The following is a 22,797-nucleotide window of genomic DNA, read 5'->3' as shown; positions in this document are numbered from 1 at the left end:
TTGTGTAGTGATTTTTTCCTCTTCATCTCCAAGTTCAAACCAAAGCGATTGTCATAGGAGCTGTAGAAAGATTGGTGCAACAAACCTCCTGGAATTATACCTATATATAGCCAAACACAGCTCATGGAAATCAAAAGGAAAGAGGCTGTCGTGGCTGTGCTGTGACTTGCACATAATGTCCAAGCTTATTGGTACCCACTAAGGGGAGAGGCCCGGCCAGTGTTCTTCTGGCATTTACTACTTGAATGTCTGCTTTTCTTGGCTACTTGCCAAACATTTCTGCGTACACATCTCTACTGTGAGCTGTGAAATTGTTTTTTTCTTTTGGTACAGGTCATCCATCCTGCTTGAAGTTCTCCCCAGAGTTAACAGTTCGGGTGAAGGCCTTACGGTGGCAGTGCATTGAGTGCAAAACGTGCAGTTCCTGTCGAGATCAGGGCAAAAATGCTGTAAGTGGTTGTGGGGTGCATTGTTCCCTCTGAAATGTAGGTGGTTAATTCTCTGACAAATTGCATCAGATTCTACAAGTGGAGGTGAAACTAGGGGTTACTTTTAAGAAGAATGTCATTGATCTGAACCATGCTAAAATTGGATGAAATTATACATTTAGCTCAGTCAGTAGTTCAGTGCTGTGTTCCTCTGCTTAACAGTGACAGTCAAATGAGAAGGATGCCAAGAACAAATATCATCAGTCCCCATATATCAGTGATAGGCAGCTGGCAGCATATGGACCAAATCCAGTCTGAGGACAATGAACAGTGGGATTGCCAGTTGTCTGTGCCATTCTGGTAACTAAACAGAATTTTACAGCACCAGCTAACCTTGATGCTAGCTTTAGGTGGGAGGAGAAACTGGTGAATATACGGGTTTCTCTATCCATATCTTCAACAGTTTTTCTTTTCCCTTCAAGATTAGTCTGTAGCTTTTAGCCTCAGCTGTGGGTTCACTGTTGGCAGCAATGAGGGAGAGAGGGGAAAGGATTTGTTCTTGCCTCCAGTGGCTTGACCACCAGTTAGTCTAGTTTCCAGTTACTTTTATATAAGCATGAACAGCGTGTGGCCTTATATTTTTAGCTCACTGGGCAGTGATTTAGTAATACAGTATTGTGACAATAGTTTATGTCCTTGGGTTTAATCAAAAGCATAATCATAATATATTACAAGGGGCATTGCGCTGGAATTGGCCGTATCTCTGAATTCCTACCCAAATATGTGCAACGGTTTTCCTCGAATTCCATCAACTTGTCGTTCTCTTTTCCTGTGTTCTACTTCTCCTTGGCTGTGCCTGTGTTGCCCTTTTGACACACTTCATATCATGACTATTGTCACAGATGTGTTTCAGTAAGAAATGAATGTTTTTGGTCTGTTAAACTTTTGAGTTTGTGTATCAATAATGTTAATCAGAAACTTCTGTACTTCACAGGATAATATGCTATTTTGTGATTCATGCGATCGGGGGTTTCATATGGAGTGTTGTGACCCCCCTCTGACCAGGATGCCAAAAGGTGAGGAAGACTTAGAAGCTGTTGGGGAGAGAATTTGTCTATCATCAACACCCCTTTTATAGACTTTAGGTTTTGTGGAAGTCTTTTTACAAGGTAAAGTGGAATTGTAGAGTAGGCCTAAGGAAAAAATGCACCAGCACAAAATTGGTGGCCCAGTATAAGATCACCAATTTGGTGTGGTATAGTATCTAGGTGTGCAAATTGTGAGCTAGGGGGTCCTTGTTCTAAATCTTACTTCTGCTGTTAGCTTGCTAGGCAGTTTAGGTGAGCTACAAAATTTCTGTCTTGGCTCCCTATCTGCAGTATGAGAGAGAGATGATTGTCCTTCTTGACAGGGGTATTGTAAGGATTACTGAGATAACATATGCCAAGTGCTTTGAACTCCAAAGCAGTGTTAGTAAATGTTAACTATTATCTCTGGAACTAAAATGCCATCAGCTCTCCGCAGATGTTATGATCAATGTTCCCTGTAAGCTTCGCATCTGCACAATCACCATATTGGTGCTGTGCAGATCGGGCAGCCGCCTGGCAGAGGGAGCTCTCCCAGGCAGCTCAGTTGTGCTAATGGGTAGGGAACTTCTGTGCAGTGGTGGGGAGTGATTGGGGGGTCTATTGGTTCTGATGAATTTGTTTACCTTGCAGGCATGTGGATATGTCAGATATGTCGACCACGTAAAAAAGGAAGAAAACTTCTACATAAGAAAGCAGCACAGATTAAGCGGCGCTATGCCAACCCAATAGGACGTCCCAAAAACCGATTAAAGAACCAAAATGCAGCGTAAGTTGTCTTGTGTGTGAGCCATAGGGTGAGAGAGAAAAGGGGTGTGTGTGTGTATCTGTTTTGTCAAGACTGTTCTTTCTTGAGGGAGCTTGTTGGGATAATTTCCTTAGTATGTATCCTGGAAAGTTGTGAACAGTTTTGTCAATATAGCCAATATTTTTAAAAAAGTTTTGCTTTTGAAGTACATGCTAGACCAGTTTTCTTTGATTTGCAGTCTTTTGATTCTTGAGCTTCTAGGAATTCAGCAGTTGGTGGTTTTAGCCTTTTTATATGCAGAAAGAGCATGTTATGCCGTTCAATAATGGCAGCTAGACTTCACAAGACAGACAAGCTGTATGTACTCTCTGCTGGTTTCAAGCAACCACAATATAGTACTTTGAGGGATAAATATTTACACCTGAGAAAAGAAACAACAAGCCCATGTAGCTGGAAGTTCTACTTGATGTGAGTTCAGTACTGAGTTTCTACACTTCAAGAGAAGAAGCCTGAGCTTTTGCTCTGGCAGTTTTGGAACTGTATATATTATTTACACTGTCTTCTGAATCATGTGCTGCTGCCATGGGCAGAAATTTATTCTCATGCACGTTTTTGATGACTCTCTCATTAGCCATGAATTTTTACATGCTGCTTGATTTGCTGCTTTTTTCTGCTCAGGTTTAATGTCTCACGATTCATATCAGTGTTTTGTTTTTTTTGGAGTAGTTAAGATTGTAATTTTCACTTTGGAATTCAGTGTAACAATTGCCCCTCCAAAAAACTGGGGAGCTATCTGAAAGTTGTGCTATATTTATTTTTTTTACTTCATTTATAGCCCACCTTTCTCACGGAGATCCAAGTTGGATTACTATTAAAAACAATGCAGTAAGAAATAGTGCAGTGAGTATGACTAAGAAAACAAGGAAATGCACTAATCCTGGTGAAAAAACAGCATTACAAAACTGGAGAACAGTGCAATGAAACTTTAAATTATATACAACTGTAATAAAACCGAATTACTAAATTAGAGGACAGTGTTTTTCAAAAGCCCAAAGCACATGGTGAAGGCAAACTTAAATTCAATAAACCTTACGTACATTAATTACAGCTGTATTCACTCTATACAAATACCTTCATGATGTACTAAATATTTACAAATCATGCTGATATATGGTTCATAAAGCACTGCTCATATATCCTAGACAGCTGGTTGCTTGCTTGTCTGATTAATACCCTGTGTAGTATTTTCTTTTGTCATTTTCCTGACAGTCTCTCTTTTGGCTTACTCAGATCAAAAGCCCCCTTCAGCAAAGTTCAAACCGGACCTGGTCGAGGCCGTAAACGCAAGACTCCCCTATCCAACCAGTCCACCTGCTCATCAGAAGGAGGTTACCTGGAGCGAGTTGATGGCTTGGAATTCTGCAGAGATGCCAGCACCTCTTTGAAGTTCAACAAGAAAACCAAAGGGCTTATTGATGGCCTTACCAAATTCTTCACCCCCTCCCCTGATGGGCGCAAAGCTCGAGGGGAAGTGGTGGACTACTCTCAGCAATATAGGATCAGGAAAAAGGGCAATAGGAAATCGAGCACTTCAGACTGGCCCACAGGTATCTGTTACCTCTGTTGCATTATCTGGATCTAAAACACTTCCATTAGAGAAATCAATTCTAGGAAATCCCCTTCTGTTTATTTCTGTTTAGTTTATTTCAGTTGTTTATAATGACAAACAATTTATAAACTTTTGGAGCACCCAAGCTGAGTTAGCAAATGCTTTATTCCTGCAACTCACTGCTTCAGTCAGTGGTTACTGAAGAGTGATTTTAAATCTTGGAAGGACTCTCACTGCTAGAACCACTGAGTGAGTGTAAGTCACAGTGCTGGTCATAAATCCATTGATGTTGTAGTGTCCTGGCTATATAGGTAGAATATTTTACTAGCAGGACGCCATTTCTGGAGGTGCAGATTAGTCTCTGATGGTAGTGTGCCAGTAGTGCTAAGATTTTCCCATTAATTAACTGTGAAGGGCTGAGATTTTTCCTTCTTTTACCTCATGGTTCAAGCTGTGTGGGTTGTGGGTAATTGATTTTAAAATTTCATTGTGTTCACTTCCAGACAATCAAGATGGCTGGGATGGAAAACAGGAAAATGAGGAATGGCTTCTTGGAGGCCCAGATGTTATGACTGAAAAAGATATGGAGCTATTCAGAGACATTCAGGAGCAAGCACTGCAGGTAAAATTGAATAAATTTTGCAAGGAAAAGATAGTATGAATGGAATAGGTATGGCAGATTGACTATATTACAGGAGTATGTGGTCATTTTTATTGTACTTTATTGGTCTTTTATTGATCATTTTAATTGTATTTTAATTGTTGTAAGCGATCTTTAGTTGATAGTCTATAAATTTATAATCTGTCTATAAAATTATATTCTGTCTATTGTGGTGTATGGAAAGAAAGCATGAGGTCCCTCTGAGGGGTAACCCAACAACTGCAGTGAATGATTCAGGCAGTGTTGGGAGTTCATCAGTGTGGCCAAGGAAGCTGGTGATGAGTGGAAAACCCTCCACTACTCAACTTGTGGGATTTGGATAGTCAGAAAAATAAGCAGGGTTTGACTTTTCTTTGACATCCTCCTTTATAAAGTTCACTGGTTCAATGCAGAAACATGGCAGTCTGTAGAATGTTCTGGCATTTGTCCATGTTTCAGACTCCTCTTCCTCTGAAGGTGTGTTCTTCACACAGCTATGTATTAGAAAGCAATGAGGGAAGGGGTGTTTATGACTTCTTACCTGGGAAAACTCAACAGAAAAACAGGACAAGACTGTTAAAGTATGTCGACTTGAAGTTTGTGGTCTATTTGTATCAGGTTTGTTAGTCAGACAGCTACAGGGTGAGGTACTTTTCAAGCAGTACACATTCCCAGGAACATGATAATTCAATAAGTACTGAATCATAGACTCCTTGTTTACTGATCCTTATAAAGTAAGGAGAAAAGAAGTTCGCTGTGGGGACCTTTGTGATGTGACAATCTAAAATTATATGAATGGAAACAGGCGGACTTAACCCATAAAGGCAGAGCCTCTCCTGAAAAGAAACTCAATATCTCCACAACAACACACTTGAGGGAAATGCATTTAATCTGGCCAACATGAAGGCCCTTCGTTGAATGGGGATGTCAGAAGCCTAAAAATAACGGCGCAGCATTCTAAACTGGTTTTGCGTACCTGGTTTACCAAACAAACATAAATATAAATAAATACGTTGCATATAGATTTGCAGTGCTATTTGTTTTGGCAAGGATTGAGTTAAGCCCAGCTGAGCTGCTGATGTCATCCGTATCCAGGTAGAGCTAAGGGCTGCACCTGTGCAAATTGGAATGCACTGTGCCAAGGTGCAAGAACGGCTGGATGAGTTGCTGGGGAGAGACTGAGTCTACAAAAAGGGAGTGGTCCGAGGCAGCGTGCAGGCTGTGGGAACAGGATATCAGTTTTGATGGGACCTGAGGCTGTTGTGATGTGCAAGCAGCTGTACTGGAGCTGGGACTCTACCTTTATCTCAGGCATTCATTTGGAGGAGAGTTCAGTGGCTGTTGGGAAGGCACAAACACATGCGGCATTGCTACAGGTGCAGTTTGTGTTAAACCTTTGTGTAAACCTGCGGTAGTTATGCTGGCAACTTGGTAGGCAGAAAAACTGAAATATAGAATGTCTTTGGGATTGCAGAATCTGTTTTGATTTGTTGTATTGTAGATTTTCATAGTTTTTTGTATGTTTTCTCCCCCTGCCCCCCAAATTAGCTTTGTATATTGGCTTCTGTCAGCAGGCGACATTCTTGTATTGTGCAATCTTTCTTCTATAGCTGGTTTGCTGATTTTTCTCGCTCTGCCATTATACTAGAATAGCCAGCTGCAGGACAGTTTCCACCATCAAAAGTGGCTTTAATTCAGCTATTGTGGAGGTGGTTTTTTTTCCTTTTGACAGAGGTATCTTAACTCTTAGAGGTAAATTGGTTGCTTCATGTTCCATTCATCCTCCGGGAAATCCCAGAAAATCCCCCAAGCTTTTTTCTTTTAAAAATATAAAAGAAAAGAAAGAAAAAGAGCTCAGGGACTCAAATCAGTGAACTGGAGCTAAGAGGGTGATGATCTAAGCAGATGAACTCACTTTTGTGCACAGACATGAAATGACAACTTGGGCGTTATTTTTGCTATTAAAAGTTCAGAGAGAAGTCTTTATTCTACTGTTCTTGGAAAGATGTGACAGCAGGGCAGGAAAAGTTCCACTTAGAGGACTGATATTTTATGTCTTCTTCGAGACATTTAAAATGTGGTGGCCAAGGAGAGGTGGAAAAATAAGAGCTTGCAGACTTAGGAGTCCGGGGTTGGGGGTGGCCCTGCTTTTGTATTAGCATAACTTGCTTTGCTGGGTAAGACCAAACATCTGTGAAGTGAAATGTTCTGTTCCCAGTGTTCCTGGCAAGGGCTACAAGGAGTGCATGATGGAGGCAGCAATCTCCCATGTCCTCCCAGTGTTCTGTAAAGGCTTATTGCCCCTGAACATGGAGATGCCATTTAGCTCTGTCACTGGCTATTAGCCACGATCGCTATCTGCTAATCCTTTTAAGATCTCTATAAGCTAGTGGCCATCACTACCTCTTGTAGTAGTGAATTTCATGAGTTAATTATTAATTGTGTGAAGAAACAGATAGCATTTCAGCCTTTAAACAGGTGATCAGTTCTGCTTAGCACTTTCCTATTCTGAGCCTGGATTAGAAACTTGAGTGACTTTTATGTGTGAGCTTTTGACCCGCTCTGGGGAAACTTGTACATTACTATCTGAACAAACCAGTGTAAGGGTAGTTCACACATGATTCTGTTGGAAATAAAGACTATTTATTTTAATTTGTTATCCTGCTCTGTCCTTAAGCTTCTGTATGGTTTACAGAAATGGTTACGATTGATACATTAAGGTCAGTATCAGCCTTGAAAAGTTGCTAGACAGCTTGTCCAAGCACTTGTGGCCTAAAACAAATCCTATCTTTGTAAAGCTTCTCTGCCTTGTCATCCAGAAGTGTTTCTTGATCACCAAAGACAAATGTCCATTTCTAAGCGTGCGTAAGAGACTGGGGATTCTTACAAATGAACCCTAGTTTTCCAGGACTAGCTTGCCCACCAGAAGAGTAAGATTGCCTGTTCTGGATGCCAGACCTGCAGCATGCACCAAACTACCAGTTAATGAGAGGCAGTAAAATTCAGGCTAGACCATGTTCTACTACTAGTTCTGCTCCTGGAAACTTTGATTGCAGAGGAATGAGGAGGGTGGTCTTTCACTTTAACCTGGGTGCTGGTAAACCAACCTTTCATTAAGTGGATAGACCTGTCCACTGAACACATCTTTTAGTAATATTCAGGCAGACAACTGTTAGCACACTCTGCTTTGTGCTGAAAGGTCTGAAAACTATACAAGTAGAGAATATTATAGAAATAGTTTTAAGGTATCTTCTTGTGGCAGATACCTAATTTCAATGCTGTTCCCCGTTCTTCACTCGTTTCCAGTTTGTTTCTTAGTATGGTTCAAGGTTCTATGGGTAACAGGAGTTAGGGTGAGTATAGTTAATGGATTGCCTCCATCCTTATATTCCTGCCCATGACTTACAGTTTCAGCTGGTCCCCTGTGTGGTGTGCCTGTTAAGTGCAGTGGGCTGGTCTTGTAGTCGGGACTTTTAGGCTGTTGTACCCAGACTGGGGAACATCCATGGGGAACAGGGAGGCTCACCTAGACTCTTCACTCCTTCCTTTTGACATCTAGGTAAGATTGTTTTATTTCAGAGTGCGCCTGGGCATGTTTAAGCTGCAGTTACCTGCTGCACCTGTTTTGGTTACTTTTAGTAATTCTGCTGTTCTTGGTATCATAGTTTTTACTGTGATTAATTGGTAGAAAGACAAAAAGGCAGAAAAGATTCAGAATAAATGATAGTTCTTGGTCCTAATGAAAGGAGGAACATAGAACTTTAGTACAAATGGAGGTTTTGCGAAGTCCAAGAAGAAAGCGGCACCTGTCATTCATTTTGTGCAGATGTATTTTGTTTCATCCCCCTTTATCCTTAGAACAACACTGCAAGGTTCATTTGGTGGGCAAATAGTGAGTTGGCCATTGTTGCCCAGTAAGATTTATAGTTGAATGAGAATTTGCAGCCATATGTCCCTACTTGACTCCTGTAACAATTGTACCACACTTGGTCTTACAGAGCAGGGATGTGGATGTTTGTAAAATGACTCTCTCTTTTCCCTCCCCCAATGATACAGTGGAGCTGGTGAGGAGACTCATCAGAGGAAGTCTTTATCGCCTTTTCTGATCCCCTCCCCAAATATCTGAGCTCTCCCCCTAGCTTCTAGAAAAGAAAGGCAAAAATATAAAAAGAAGAGGCAGTTCTGTCTAGGAGTTTCTGCCCTGGCTAAGCCAAACTAATTGGTCCCTACTGAGGAACCATCTGCACCAGCTCCCTCGTGCGAGAGAAACTTGGGAGGCCACAAAGGGCAAGGAAGCAGGAACTGGATCTTCTGGCATTAGATAAAATGCTTTTAGCTCTTGTTTAGTACTAGGAGCCTGCAAACTCCCTGGGACCTAATGTTTCTGGCAGTGAATACAGCTCTGGAAGCTTAGTTTGGATAGTCACTAGTGCATTAAGGCATAATAATAATAAACATGGCAAACTGTGACTACTTGGGAGAAAACGCTTCCCCCCACCCCCCTATTTATAGTTCTGTTTTTTTTATTTGCTGCACAAAAAATTCAGAACTGAATGGAAAAGAATTATGGACGATTCAGCCTGTATTATCTCTCCTCCTTTCACCAAGCAATTTACAAAGTAGAAACTGTGCCCCACAAGAATTCGGGGGGGGGGGGATTTGGCAATCACTTCACTGTCAAGATCTCCCCCTCAACATTTCTGTAGATTCTGGGTTGGGGGTTGAGTCTTGGGCAGGCTAATTTCCTTTCCTACCCCTCCCCCCCCGACTGCTTCTCAACTGCTGGGTTTTATTATTTTCTTCATTTCTATGCTACCCCTCTCCCCATTTCATCTTCACAGCAGTCCTGTGAGGTAGGTGAGGCTGGAAGTCTGAGATTGGCCCACAGTCATCCAGCAGGTTTCCACTGAAGAGTTGGGATTCAAACCTGGATCTGTCAGATTCCAGGCCAACATTATAACTACTGATAGTGGTTCTAAGTATAATCTTTTCATGTTGCTGGTGTCTTTAGTTTTATTATTACATCCTTTAATGATACGTTTCTTCAAAGCTTCATTGAGCCTTTGTGTGAATGGCAGGATAGTAAGTATTTAAATAAAGTAAACATTCCATGCCTCCTGGGACCTCTTCGATCCTCAAAGTTACTAACTTATATTTTTCTGCATGCTTGGGGAGTCCATCTAGTATTTAGAGACCCTGTTTTGTGAGTGGGTAACCCAGTGTTCTGTCTTTCTTGATTGGCAGCTGATTAGACATTTTTAAGTTAGATCCATTAACCCTCCTCCATTTAGAATTAATAAGAAAAAACTCAAGGGAGGATAGGGAGGAAAACCCATTTTATACATGTGCATTAAAAGTAACACTGGAGGTCAAAATAATTGCCAGTAAGGCTAATGATTTCCCTTAACACTTGAGATTAATCGCTGTATTTTTCCTTGCATAGATGCTTTGCTCTGTTACTTAAATGCAGTAGCTGCAAAGGAAGGTAAAAAAAAAACACCTTAATTTTTCTAACTGTTGGTACTTAGGTTGTGATTCTGGGATATTCCCTTTTTGCTTTCATTGTTGAAAATGGTACATGTCAAGAGAGCTGTTGTTTCCTTTTCTGCCTGATACTGCATCTGTATAAATATACAGTAGAAAGTTTTTTAAAATATGCGTTTGTGGTCATTTTTGAGAATTTGTTCCTGTTCTAGATCATTGGCTGCTGTGTTGGTTTTGGGCCACAGGTGGTTTCCCCATGAGACTTTGTTGATTATAGTATCTGAACTTGAGGTATGGAAGTCCTCAGACTTATGAAGTGGTTATCAAGCATTTAAACATAATAGTTAAACATTCAAGCCTGTTCCTTAAGAATACTCGCTTGTAGCAAATTAGTGGTGTTGAACTGTGTTGAACTGTTTTCCTAGCCCACCTGCTTTTATAATCCTTCTGCTCCTCTGGGACGGTGACTACATAGCCGTTGCTTCTTTATTGTGTCCTAAATCTGTTATGCAGTGTCACTGTTAACTTTCTGAAATATTTTTCTCTCTCTTTTTTTCAACAGAAAGTAGGAGTGACAGGAGCCTCAGACCCACAAGTCCGCTGTCCATCGGTCATTGAATTTGGGAAATATGAAATCCACACCTGGTACTCCTCTCCATACCCACAAGAGTATTCCAGGTACACACAAATGCTCTCATTATATCCCTGATATTACACAGCTGAGTTTTTATCAAGTGAAGAAGATGCATGAACCTGTTTAGCTTTATCCTGCATTTTAAATGCACTTTCTTGACTGCAGTTTTGTATGAAACAAATATGTGACAAGGCTGATTATGCAACGTAAGTAAAGATACTTACTTGCTTGTTTTGCACAAGCATTTTTCTAGCTAGGACTTTCAAAGAATTCTGACTATTTTTAGCAACGACTGTGAAAAGGAAATGAGAGTAGTATAAAAGTTTGAAAGCTGATGTGAAAATTGGAGCAAAAATGGTGAAGGCACATAAGCTTTGCCAAGTGCCTTTCCTCTCCCTTTTCCCTCATTTCTGAACCTTTAAAAACATTGCTTGCTATTTCAGAATATTTTTTTTGTATCCTCAGTGCTAGAAACTTGCTTTTAAAAGCAAATTCTGAACACTTAGGAACCACAGACTGTGAAATTCTGCATCAGAAGTTCCACATCTGCATAATGGAGCTTCTTGGTATTCTGAATAGGTGCTGTTCAGCATTTGACAAATGAAAGGGAGCGCTTTTAGGTGTTCTAGTGTGGCTCCGTTTATCTGTAATGATGGCACATCATGGTTTGTCATTACAGGAGTGAGCCTTGGGAATTCCTAGACTCATCCCCCCTTACCTCAGAAATTAATTTCTCCTGCAAAAAAGTCATAATCTGTCATTTTATCTACATTGCAGAGCCCCCAGCCAGTATGATTTGGAGGCAATTAAGTAAACTCTAGTTTTCTGTTTGCATGAAATGATAAACTCTAGTTTGTTGTAAATATGGAAATTTTTAATCTATGTGGCATATTCAAGAGTAGCAGGGAATCCTGTAATGACAAATCACGGTGTGTCATTGAATTTAACTGCAGCCCAGAAGTATGCTTGAAGGAAGTATTCTTTGGAGCAGAACGTCCTACAGTCAGTGAGGGGTGATACTATTCTGAACTGATGGCTTGTGCTGATATCAGATGTTTTTTTTTTTTTTGCTGTCAAGTTGCAGCTGAGTTATGGTGATCCCTGATGGGGTTTTGAAGGCAAGAGATTTTAACAGGTGGTTTGTTATTGCCTGCCTCTGTTTAATGACCCTGGTATTTCTGGGTGGTCTCCCATCCAAATACCAAGCAGGGCCAACCCTGCTTAGCTTCCAAGAACTATAAAGATCAGACTAGGCTCTGTGGACATACATTCTGCTTATTCTGCTGTGCTTGTCCACACAGAAGATATGTACATTATTTTATTGGTATGGATGTTGACAATACCATTAATTTCAAAACATGTGGTTGCCATTTACATAAAATAAAAACAATAATATAGAACTGGATAGTGATTCTAAAGTACGAGTATTTGCTGGAGTAGTGATCCTACCAAAATTTTGGATTTCACAGTTGCCCATTCAGTGATGGGCACCCTGGGTTATAATATAGACCGGGGACAATCTCAAGGGTATAATTGAAGCCATCCTAATGCATGTCTTAACCTGCTCTCTTCTTGTTTCTGTATTGCCTCATGTGTATCCAGTGTTCATGTAATGGCTATCTTCAGCCCTGTCATTTACTATGGTTCGCTGATTGCCCATCTGAGAATATTGCCAAACTATGCCATGCTCAAGTATCTCCTGTATCTAAGGATACTTAAAAAAAACAAAACCCTGCCATCCTTCTGTTTCATAGGCTGCCTAAGTTGTACATCTGTGAATTCTGTCTCAAGTACATGAAAAGTAGAACTATCCTGCAGCAGCACATGAAAAAATGTGGCTGGTTCCATCCCCCAGCCAATGAAATTTACAGGAAGAGCAATGTTTCAGTCTTTGAGGTAAGTTTCAGAGCTTGTTACCTGCCACTCTTCAAACAATCATTGTTAACTGAAAACATGAGTATAATCCATTGTGAATTTTGTTTGAGTACGTTATGTTGCAGTGATGAAAACTCCAAGGCATCTCTGGTATCTTTACTGTTGCATTTGAGATCTTAGCATGATGGATGGGGTGGGGTGGGGGCTTGCAGTTTACAGTGGAGTATCAGTGGACTGGGAAATGGAAATGAGTAAGCAAACTGAGTTGCTGAGGCTCTGTCCAACATCAGTGTCTGCTGGAGTATTTCTTATTGTTCTTTATATAAATTCCTTTTTGTGCACCTGTGGTGGTTGGGGTTTTTATAATCTGTTATATGCTGAACATAGCACATACTGCCCCAGATGGCACCCATTCTCCGTTTCTTAAGTGTCAGAGCTGGAGTCGCTTGGATAGCTTCGTCTTTTTTGCTTGCATCAGAATTGAGTTAATCAAGATGTTCTTCTTGCGGCTGCTCGTTAGCACTCTGTTGTGGATACTGACTTAACCTTTTCTCTGTTCCTGTAAGGTGGATGGCAACGTTAGCACCATTTACTGCCAGAACTTGTGTCTACTGGCAAAACTCTTCCTGGACCATAAGACACTGTATTATGATGTGGAGCCATTTCTTTTTTATGTACTGACACAAAACGACGTTAAGGGCTGCCACCTCGTTGGCTACTTCTCCAAGGTGAGTGTGCAAAAATATACCAGACATGGATTTTGATCTGTCAAGAGATGTTGGTACCTTCTCTGACTAATGTTGCTTGCATGACATCTTCTGTTAGCTAACGACTGTGTGTACTTTAAAAAAAGGTATTATTCTGCATCATGGTAATCCAAATTTTGCTTAAAGAAAATGGTAAGTTATGTAACTGGCATACCTTAGACAGAACACGTTTGCATTATTTTGCTTAATTTTCATACTGAATTCTGGTTCTGCTCATCATGGCTGATGGTTGGTATTCAGAACTATATTTGTGGTCCTAGCTTTAGTAGGCAGTATCTAAATGTTCAAGCATATATTTAATTTGAAAAGAAACAAAACAGAGTTTGGATTCTTAACTGAAATTTGTGCCTGTGTTCTGCATCCTTTCTGTGCGATTGTGGCATACGCACAATGCAGACTGTGTCTTCAGATCATGTTCGCACAACCGTGCTGCTAAGTTTTGCTTTTTATCATTCCTACCCAACTTGTATATGAGCATTCATTTTATTTTATCACTGGTCTTAAGCACATACTCAGGATGATGTCCATTGAAATCAGTATTAACTGCACTGAGGTTCATGTGTCGTGGTTTGAGTTGAAGGTTTGGTAACTGCCAACAGCCTCTTTTAAGTGTAACTAAAATAATTCATGTGTAACAGTACTGGGTTTAACCAGATCAATTTCTATTTGTACTCCCAACACAACTAATAGAGCTTCTGTATCCTAAATGGTCTTGAAAATTCAGTGTCGGCAGAATCCAGGGAACTGAAGCGGTTAATGAGGGCAGCTTTTTTCTTTATACTGTTGAACAGTGTTTATCCTCAAAGGGCCATGAATTCCAGCTTAGCGGCTCCAAGGGGAGAGGGTTTTAAATGACTTCCTAGTCCCTTGTGGGGGGTGTGCACGAAGAGTAGAGCTAGTTGGTGAAGTAAACATTAATTGTTACCTCCACAGAGCTTGCTTCTCAAATCAGATGCTGATCTCATTTCAAAGCTTTTGTTTCTGCTTTGGAATAGACGCCACAGAGGCTGAATGTGGCTTTAGTATCCCTCATATGGGAGGGTACACACACGGATTGAAAGCTCTCCCCCCTCGGTTGTTGTCAACTCATTAGAAATGTTTAGTGAAGGAAATCTCGCATCTCTAACCAGAGCCTGCTATCCCAGAGCCTGCATAAATATGCTCACAGGTTCCATTGTGGATTTCATGTTCCCCACGCTTGTGTTTTATTTGAATTTCTGCCCTGTCTGTTGTTCCTGATGGATAGAGGATGGTGCTTTAAGCACGTGGGGTGCAACGACATGCTTTGCGTGCAGGGAGTTCCAGGCTCAATCATTACTATCTTTAGTTAAAGCAACACAGGTAGCAGTTCTGGAAAAGACCAGCCCAGAGAGGTGCTCCCAGTTGGGGCAGGCAGTGTCGGGTCAGATGTGCTGGCTTGACTTGGTGCATGGGAATTTAATATGCTCTCACTTCCCTTTCCCATTCCCATTCTGGCGGAGGTTGTAACAGTATCAGCAGTAGTTTGACACTATTCCGTATTCTTTCACTGAGGATTCTTTTTCATCCTGACATGCATGGTTTTCCCTGGTGGGGGCTATAGCTATGTCTTTTACTACAATATTCCCTCTGAATTAATTACTTGTCCTGAACAACTTCTTTTCCGTCTTGCTAATCCTTTGCTTTTTAAAAGTCTGTTTTCCTCTTTCTCCCTTTTACCAGGAGAAGCACTGCCAGCAGAAGTACAACGTTTCCTGCATAATGATTCTTCCCCAGTACCAGCGCAAGGGCTACGGCAGGTTCCTTATCGATTTCAGTAAGCAACACACTGTTTTCGGCCTCTTCTGTAGCTTTATTCTGAAGTTTGTGAAATAATAACATCTTCTAGTAATGTGTTCAGCTGTAGTCGACCTGAAGCATGTGTTGAACTGGTTGTAGATTCCAGAATATACCTTTCCCCCTATGTCTTTCAGTGCAAATATATGTTCAAGTCACTTCTCATCCATGTGCTCCTGCACTTTCCATCCCATCATACTTAAGTCCAGGAGAGAGCTCAGAGTAAGATTCCCCACCCCACCCCCACACCGCATGGACAGGAAGAAACATCTTTCTCCTTATTTGTAAGGCAAAATGGATTGGATCCAAACCAAATTTCCCACCCACAGGAGAGGTATAATTGTCCTATCTTCCTGTAGACCCCCTGTTTGCCCCTTATTTTATTCATAAGGACCCCCTGTCCCCCAAAGCAGCATTTCAGGAATTTAATGTGTGTTCGTGTGTGTGTGTGTGTAGGGGGATTCCCTCCTGCTGACGGAAGAACCTTCTGTTAGTAGAAGATTTAGTTTGGCTTCAACACAGTGAGAACAAAGGGAAGTTCAGTACTTTTCCATGTTGCTTTTGGGAAAGAGTAAAAAGAGCAACTTCCAAAGCCCAGCTAATCACCTGTTCAACCAGTCTTTTACCCAAAAATGTGGTGTGTTCTTGCTCCTTTTTGGTTTAAAGATAACCAACTCCAATTATAGGTAACCAACTCCAATTGTGTAACAAGAAGGAGAGAACCAGCATGGCACAGTGGTTAAGAGGGGCGGACTCTAACCCAGAAAACTGGGTTTGATTCCCCATTTTTCCACATTAAGCCTGCTGGGTGACTTTGGGCCAGTCACAATTTTCTCATAACTCTCTCAGCGCACCTGGAGGCAGGCAGTGGAAAACCACTTCTGCATGCCTCTTGCCTTGCAAACCCTAACGGGTCTCCAAAGATCAGCTGTGACAGTATGCCCTTTTGAAGGAATGAGCACACACAGCTTCCCATAGAGGTCCATATTGTCTGTTCTTAGTGTCAGTGGCTCTCCAGGATTACAAAGAAAGAGCTGCTGCCATGCTTACCTCTGGACCACAGTGCCCTTCTCCCATTCTGATGCTCACTTGCTCAAATGCCAGAGATGAAATGGGGATTTTCCAACATGAATCCTTTTGTCACCCTTTGAGCAAGTAATCTCCAGTGAACACGGCCATTGTGACTTCCTAGGCAAATTAGCCTCTCTATTTTAAGTTTGCTTGTACATAATTGCTTGTCTTGTGATGGTAGTGCCTTAATTTGTGTCCGCAAAGGGCTTCTGAGATTGAAATGTGAGTTGAAGGCATTGGGAGGGAGAAGCTCTTAGATTCAAGAATCTCTCGACTTGCCTGTGTGTTACCTGAAGAAAGTCATTCTTGCAAACCAGGTATGGAGAGAGATGATTGAATCCGTTTTATGAAGACATAGGATGACAAGTGATGGACCCTGTGATATGAAGCGACTGCCTGTTCCAAATAATATTTGTTCCCTTAATTCTTCGCCATCTGGTAGCTGCCACCAGGAATGCAAATTCCACCCCCTACCCCCCCAAAAAACACCTTTGTCTCCTTTTGGTAGTGTGTCCCAGCTTATAAGGCAAAGTGGATGGTTTATGCATTCCTAAGGAAAATAGGGTGGGATTCCAATGGTTCGTCAAAGTTAGATTTTATTGATAAACTGATAGGTAACCTCAAGGCTCTAAGTGAAATATTTACAAAATAAAATCAAACTGAGGCAACAAATACTTTGTGGACTTCACTCAACATAAATTCACTCTGACACTTTCTGATGCCTTCTCATAGTTCTCTCTCATACTCTCTGTCTTAACTTTGTCTAAACATTTATTGAGGCTGTGACTTTCCGTATATACCCTCTGACACACTGTTTCTCTCAACACTGGGTCTTTTCACTCAGAAGCCCTAACATACTCTGCCATGCTCACACAGAGCTCTGACTCTCTTTGACTAGAGTTTTGACGCTCTTAGTCCTTGTACCCTGAAATCCTGTCACCTTCTGCCAGTCCAGTCCAGCCCTCCCACATGCACAGAAGAATCTACCAATCATATCACTCTCTCATCCTCTCACTTCCCTTTCTCTTTCTAACTCAATTCTCAGTTTACAGTCTCTCTCTCTCTTTCTGTCACTTGCTCTCTCTCTCTCTCTCACTCTCTCTCTCTCTCTCTCTTACTTAAATCATTACACCCTATTTTTCTAAAATGCCACTCAATTTTTGGACAACTAAAGATAGAAATGCCATTGTTTGTGTTTGAAATAGTTCTTGGAGCATTTATTTTCCTTGTTGACAGCGGAGGAAAAACCCTTGATGTGCACTCCTCTTGGGGACTGCTTCATAGCACTGTATTAATATAATCTGCAGTGAACTGGGAATTTCAGCTGTTGTGGCTGGTTTGGCACTCTTACCTGCATTCTTCGGGCATGTTCATTATATTGGGAAAAATCTGCCACCTAGTGGGGACTGAGGTATCACTAGCTGTTATGATACGGTCAGACTCCTCTGGGTGTGGCCTCCAAGGCCTTTTCGTGTGAATCACCAACATTTATTTCTGTGACGCCCCCCCCCCCCCCCCCGAATCTGTAATGAAGCAGTTGGTGGTTGATGACTGGGACAATTGCTTGCCAGTTGTAGAATCTGAGATTCTTATTTGGAAGGTGGCCATTCCATTGGCATGTTTGGACTTCTGCAAAGATTGGAGTTGTGTCTTCTGGTGGCTGGATGGGAAGTGAGTGCTTTGCAGGAAATTAGTCTGAGCCACCATATCTGGGAGGATTATGGTGCCAATTTAATTTGCCTAGGTATCACTGTAGCCCTTGAATTTCAGTCTATTTCCCTAGCTCGCTCTGGCCTTGTTTCTCCAACAACTGATTCCAGAGTTCATGCCCCTTATAATGTTGACTGGGAATGGAACATAGCCGTCTGGTGATATTCTGCCCTAGGAGTGTTTTTATTTTTGTTTGCTTTCCCTTAGGTTATCTTTTATCAAAACGTGAAGGCCAAGCGGGATCCCCAGAGAAGCCGCTATCTGATTTGGGTCGTCTCTCCTACATGGCTTATTGGAAAAGCGTAATCTTGGAGTGCCTTTATCATCAAAATGACAAGCAGATCAGCATCAAGAAGCTAAGCAAACTGACTGGGATCTGCCCTCAAGATATCACTTCAACTCTGCAACACCTGCGAATGCTTGATTTCCGCAGTGATCAGTGAGTTTGGCAGCCTTGTTATTTTCCTCGCAAGATTTGCAGGTCTAGAAATGGCAAGGTCATGACCTAAGCTGTGAGTTCTTCATATCCTGCAATAGTTCTGAAACTGGGTATGGAATTAGTCTCTGAAGCATCTTAGCTTTCCTTTTTTGCAATAAAAAGGAAGTATCTAGACCGTACAAGTTGCAAAGCTGCATGTGAAAATATTTTGGCAACAGCTGGTGAAATCTCAGAAGACAGAAGATGCTGAATAAGAGTTCCAGCAGGGGAATTTTACTTTCTTCATCCATGTTGTGTTCTTCTTCATACCTGCCAAATTAAATTATGCAGACTTGCTGAATTTTATAATATAATATATATGGTTTTCAAAATTTAACTGACCCTGGTGCAGCATTTGAATATTACAGAGGCAGATATCTCATCTTGTAGGATCTCTAACAGCCTGTGGAGCCTGCTCTCCTCATAATAGCTTTGCAGACAAGCAAGTAGGATAAAATATGAAAGGACAGTTATGTAACATACATGTTGGAGCCAAAGCGAGTTGCATCATTACAGTATACTGAGGAGGAAGGGCAGGGTAACTCATTTGTGAATAGTGTACAGAAAGAAAATACTATAATTTGCTGCATTTTCTTTTGGGAGATTTCATGGGAGGTGTTGGCATGCACAGCTTTGTGACCACAGCACCTCCCTGTGCTAAATAGTGTGTTGCATACGAACCTCACAAAACAAACCAGCTCTAGAAGAATTTCTATTTAAAATCTGCCATTGCATGTTCTTATGATTAGGCCAGAGTGCCACGTACTCTGAGGCTGCATGTACTCCATGCTGAAGTAGAACAGAAATCTGTATAGAGACTTAATGCTCTGCATCCAGAAAACCCTGACTTCTGTGATCTGTGTAAATTAGACAAATTGAGGTAATTTATGTAACTTCCCTTTATACAGCATTCTGGCTTAGTTGTAGGGAGTTGCAAGGAGCTGTGCAGGACAATGGAAATCTTATTCATCTACTTCTTTGGCTTCTGAGGCTTCAAGAGGTTATGCCCCGCCATTTTAAAATATATTTAAAGCCATACAGTTTTCAGAATACCAAACAGTTTTCAGAATACCAAATTCTGCACTCACTACTTTGGTTAGATGCCCATACTGAATTGTGGCAGAGCCCTGGCTGTATATGGTCAGATTGTGAAGTCTTTTCAAAGCTGTATTAGTTTCCATGCTGTTGCCTTCTGGTACTCATTAGTTGTTAGTACCAATCATACATTGGTATTTGGGTATCCCGAGTGACCTTTCTCTAAAGGTATAGCAAGTGTAGCTCTGCCATATAGCTGAGGCCTTTTTCTGTGGCCATTTCACTGTGGTGACAAGATGGCCTGGTATCACATGCTGCTGTGCTGGGGGTGAGACCCTCTTGAGAGAGTGTGTACATAAGTGGTAGAGACCTGTTTTGAAGTCCAGATGTGATCTCTTTTTGGTTAAGACCCAGAAACCAAAATGTCTGGAGAAGAGTCCTGTGCATACGTTCTTCTCATCTTGTATTCTCAGTCACTTCTATCTGCTTCTCATGGAATTCTGAATTGCAAGTTGAAAGGAGCTAGGGTCCTGTATGAAGTTGGCTTTGATTTTTGTACCTCAGATAAGTCTGTTGCTAGAATACTGTGTCTCTGACTGCTTGATTCAAATGATAAAGGCAGAAGCTTGTTGATACACCAGACTTGGTTGTACCTTTTTCCTCCCTCATTTGCTAATCTGTACTCATAATGTTAACTCACAGAAGGATTTTTTTCCCCATCCCCAGATTTGTGATAGTTCGTCGGGAGAAACTTATCCAAGATCATATGGCAAAACTGAAACTGAATCATCGGCCTGTAGTTGTGGATCCAGAATGCCTGCGCTGGACTCCTGTCATTGTCTCTAACTCTGTAGTTTCTGAAGATGAAGATGAGGATCCAGAAGATGGGGAAAATGAAGAGCAGCTGCAGCCAAAGGAGAGAGACATAGAGGTCAGTGTTGATGGGCAGATAAAATCTCATATTTAATATGGGAGCCATAGAGGAAATGAAATAGGAACATGTAAGTGAGAAAGTAATGATAGAAATTGTGGAGGAATTTAGCGTCCCATCCTAAGGAGAGTTGCTTAGAAATTACATGTAGGAGCTGAGCCAGTGTGATGTAGTGGTTAAGAGCAGGTGGATTCCAATCTGGAGAACCTGGTTTGATTCCCCACTCCTCCACCTGAGTGGCAGAGGCTTATCTGGTGAACCAGATGTGTTTCTGCATTCCTACATTTTTGCTGGGTAACCTTGGCTAGTCACAGTACCTTTGGAACTCTCTCAGACCCACCTACTTCACAAGGTGTCCGTTGTGGGGAGAGGAAGGGAAAGGAGCTTGTAAGCCACCTTGAGTCTCCTTATAGGAGAGAAAGGTGGGGTATAAATCCAAACTCCTCCTCCTCCTCTTCCTCTTCTACTACTACTACTACTGCTGCTGCTGCTGCTACTACTACTACTACTACAGCTAAGTAAGAATTGCTTTGAAACATGAACCAAAATTAATACCCTTCCACCTTTCCTTTTGACCTGTCACATTCCTGCATATGAAATTGCCTTATTCTGAATTGAGTTAACATTTCATCTAGCATTAAAGCAACTCTTGGTGTTCTCAGGCTCTGCAACCTGTGTTACTTTAACTGCAGAGGCAGGGGACTGACTCTGGAACTGCATGCTTAGAAAGAATGGGTTCTACTGAGCTATGGACCTTCCTTTGAAAATTGGGTTCATCAAGCCAATTGGTTTGAAGAAGAAGAAGAGTTTGGATTTATATCCCCCCTTTCTCTCCTGTAAGGGACTCAAAGGGGCTTACAATCTCCTCCCCCTCCCCAACAAACACCTTGTGAGGTGGGTGGCCTGAGAGAGCTCCGATGAACTGTGACTAGCCCAAGGTCACCCAGCTGGCGTGTGTTGGAGTACACAGGCTAATCTATTTCCCCAGATAAACCTCCACAGCTCAAGTGGCAAAGTGGGGGATCAAACCTGGTTCTCCAGATTAGAGTGCATCTGCTCTTAACCACTATACCACGCTGGCTTGAGTATAGTCCATGCCTTATGTCCTTTGCCGGTAACAACCAGCTGAGGTGAGGCTATCTGACATGGGAAATGCCACCAAAGTAAGGCTAATACAGGAGAAATGCCTAGAGAAGAGAGAGTAGAAGAACTGGAAGCCAAGGAAGAGAGAAAGTAGCAAGCAAGGAATCTAGGAGTGGATTATTGGAAGAGTTGAAAGTTCAGAAGAGGCCAGGGGGAAGTTGCCTAGGAGAATCAGGACGAAAATCAGAAGGAAAGAGATGAATATAACCAGAAGTTGCAGAAACGAGAGAGGCCCAAGTTCACATACTGATTCATGCGAATCATTGTCTGCAGGTCTCTAGTTTAAATTGTGGCAGTTTTGCTTAGATCCTTGACAGCTATTGGAACTAACAGTTTCAGGAAAACTTTGGATGCACATGTTTGGATTTTTGTTTGCATTAGGTGATGAAACCTGTTTGCTGGGAGAAAAAAGAGAGAGAACCTTACTTTCCTCTGGAGAGTGAAAAAAAGCCAGATGTCATCACCCCAGCCAATTCTGTGCGGCCAAGCAAGCAAAGTCTTCCCCTGGCTGGTCTTCCTGCAAATAACCAGACATCGCGGAGGGGCCGATGGAGCCGGAAGGGGAAAAAGCTTCGCGACTCCTTCACTGAGAAGGAGTCAAAACTGCTTTTGGAGGAGAAGTCGGCAATGGCCAGGGGGGGTCGGTGTGGAGAGTGTGAGGAAAAAGCGGCTGCGGCCGCTGCAGCCGCTGCAGCCGCTGCTTCTCGGGGAAGATTTGGGGAGACTGAAGAAAAAAACACTTCCTCCCAAGGACAGTGTGGCAAATGTGATGAGAAGACTCCTGTGCCCCGGGGGCACTTTGGTAAAGATGAGGAAAAATCTGTTGTCTCCCAAGGGCAATACAGCAAAGGTGAGAAGTCTTCTGTTACCCAGAGGCGATACAGCGAAGGCATGGAACTGTGGAGAGGGCAGCTGAAGACCCCCGAGCGCCTGAAAAGCAGGATCTCCGAGGAGTGTGAAAGGCTATCCCGGCGCCACAGTGAGGGTGACCGGACGCTGTCGAGGCACTTCAGTGAGAGCAGTGAAGACGAGGAGGAGGAGCCCGTGAGCCCTTGCTCAAATTCTCCACCAGTTCTCACTAAACCGACGCTGAAGCGAAAGGTGCGTCCTTCATCCACACTTATTTCACACCTCTGTGCTACAGCTAGTTTTTTCTTCCTGCTGTACATTTTCAGGAGCTTTTTGCTGTGAAAACTCCTGACCTCTTGTTAGTCCCTTATGTCCTGGGATTGCATTTTGTTCAGTTGCACAGCTGTTAAACTGGCTGCATTCTTGGTATGTGCTGTGGGGGTGGAAGTAGTCATCCCTGGGGCTGTGTGTACTTTTCCCATAAGGGGGAAAAAA

At 42.1% G+C, this 22,797-nt stretch overlaps 1 protein-coding gene across 1 annotated transcript in view; it reads left to right on the top strand.

Annotated features, from left to right (window-relative positions):
- Positions 1-22,797, top strand: part of KAT6A (lysine acetyltransferase 6A) — a 59,589-nt gene that overhangs the window by 28,690 nt on the left and 8,102 nt on the right. The window contains exons 4-15 of the mRNA XM_048512356.1: positions 334-449; positions 1,423-1,504; positions 2,147-2,282; positions 3,552-3,868; positions 4,374-4,492; positions 10,557-10,672; positions 12,383-12,524; positions 13,070-13,231; positions 14,972-15,065; positions 18,074-18,305; positions 20,106-20,310; positions 21,835-22,554. Coding sequence (XP_048368313.1) covers positions 334-449; positions 1,423-1,504; positions 2,147-2,282; positions 3,552-3,868; positions 4,374-4,492; positions 10,557-10,672; positions 12,383-12,524; positions 13,070-13,231; positions 14,972-15,065; positions 18,074-18,305; positions 20,106-20,310; positions 21,835-22,554 — 2,441 coding nt within the window. The remainder of the gene's footprint in view (positions 1-333; positions 450-1,422; positions 1,505-2,146; positions 2,283-3,551; positions 3,869-4,373; positions 4,493-10,556; positions 10,673-12,382; positions 12,525-13,069; positions 13,232-14,971; positions 15,066-18,073; positions 18,306-20,105; positions 20,311-21,834; positions 22,555-22,797) is intronic.

The sequence above is a fragment of the Sphaerodactylus townsendi genome, linkage group LG12 (assembly GCF_021028975.2).
Source record: "Sphaerodactylus townsendi isolate TG3544 linkage group LG12, MPM_Stown_v2.3, whole genome shotgun sequence".
Classification (NCBI taxonomy): Eukaryota; Metazoa; Chordata; class Lepidosauria; order Squamata; family Sphaerodactylidae; genus Sphaerodactylus; species Sphaerodactylus townsendi.
Note: the sequence above shows the minus strand (reverse complement) of the source record. Positions and strands in the feature narration are given on the sequence as shown.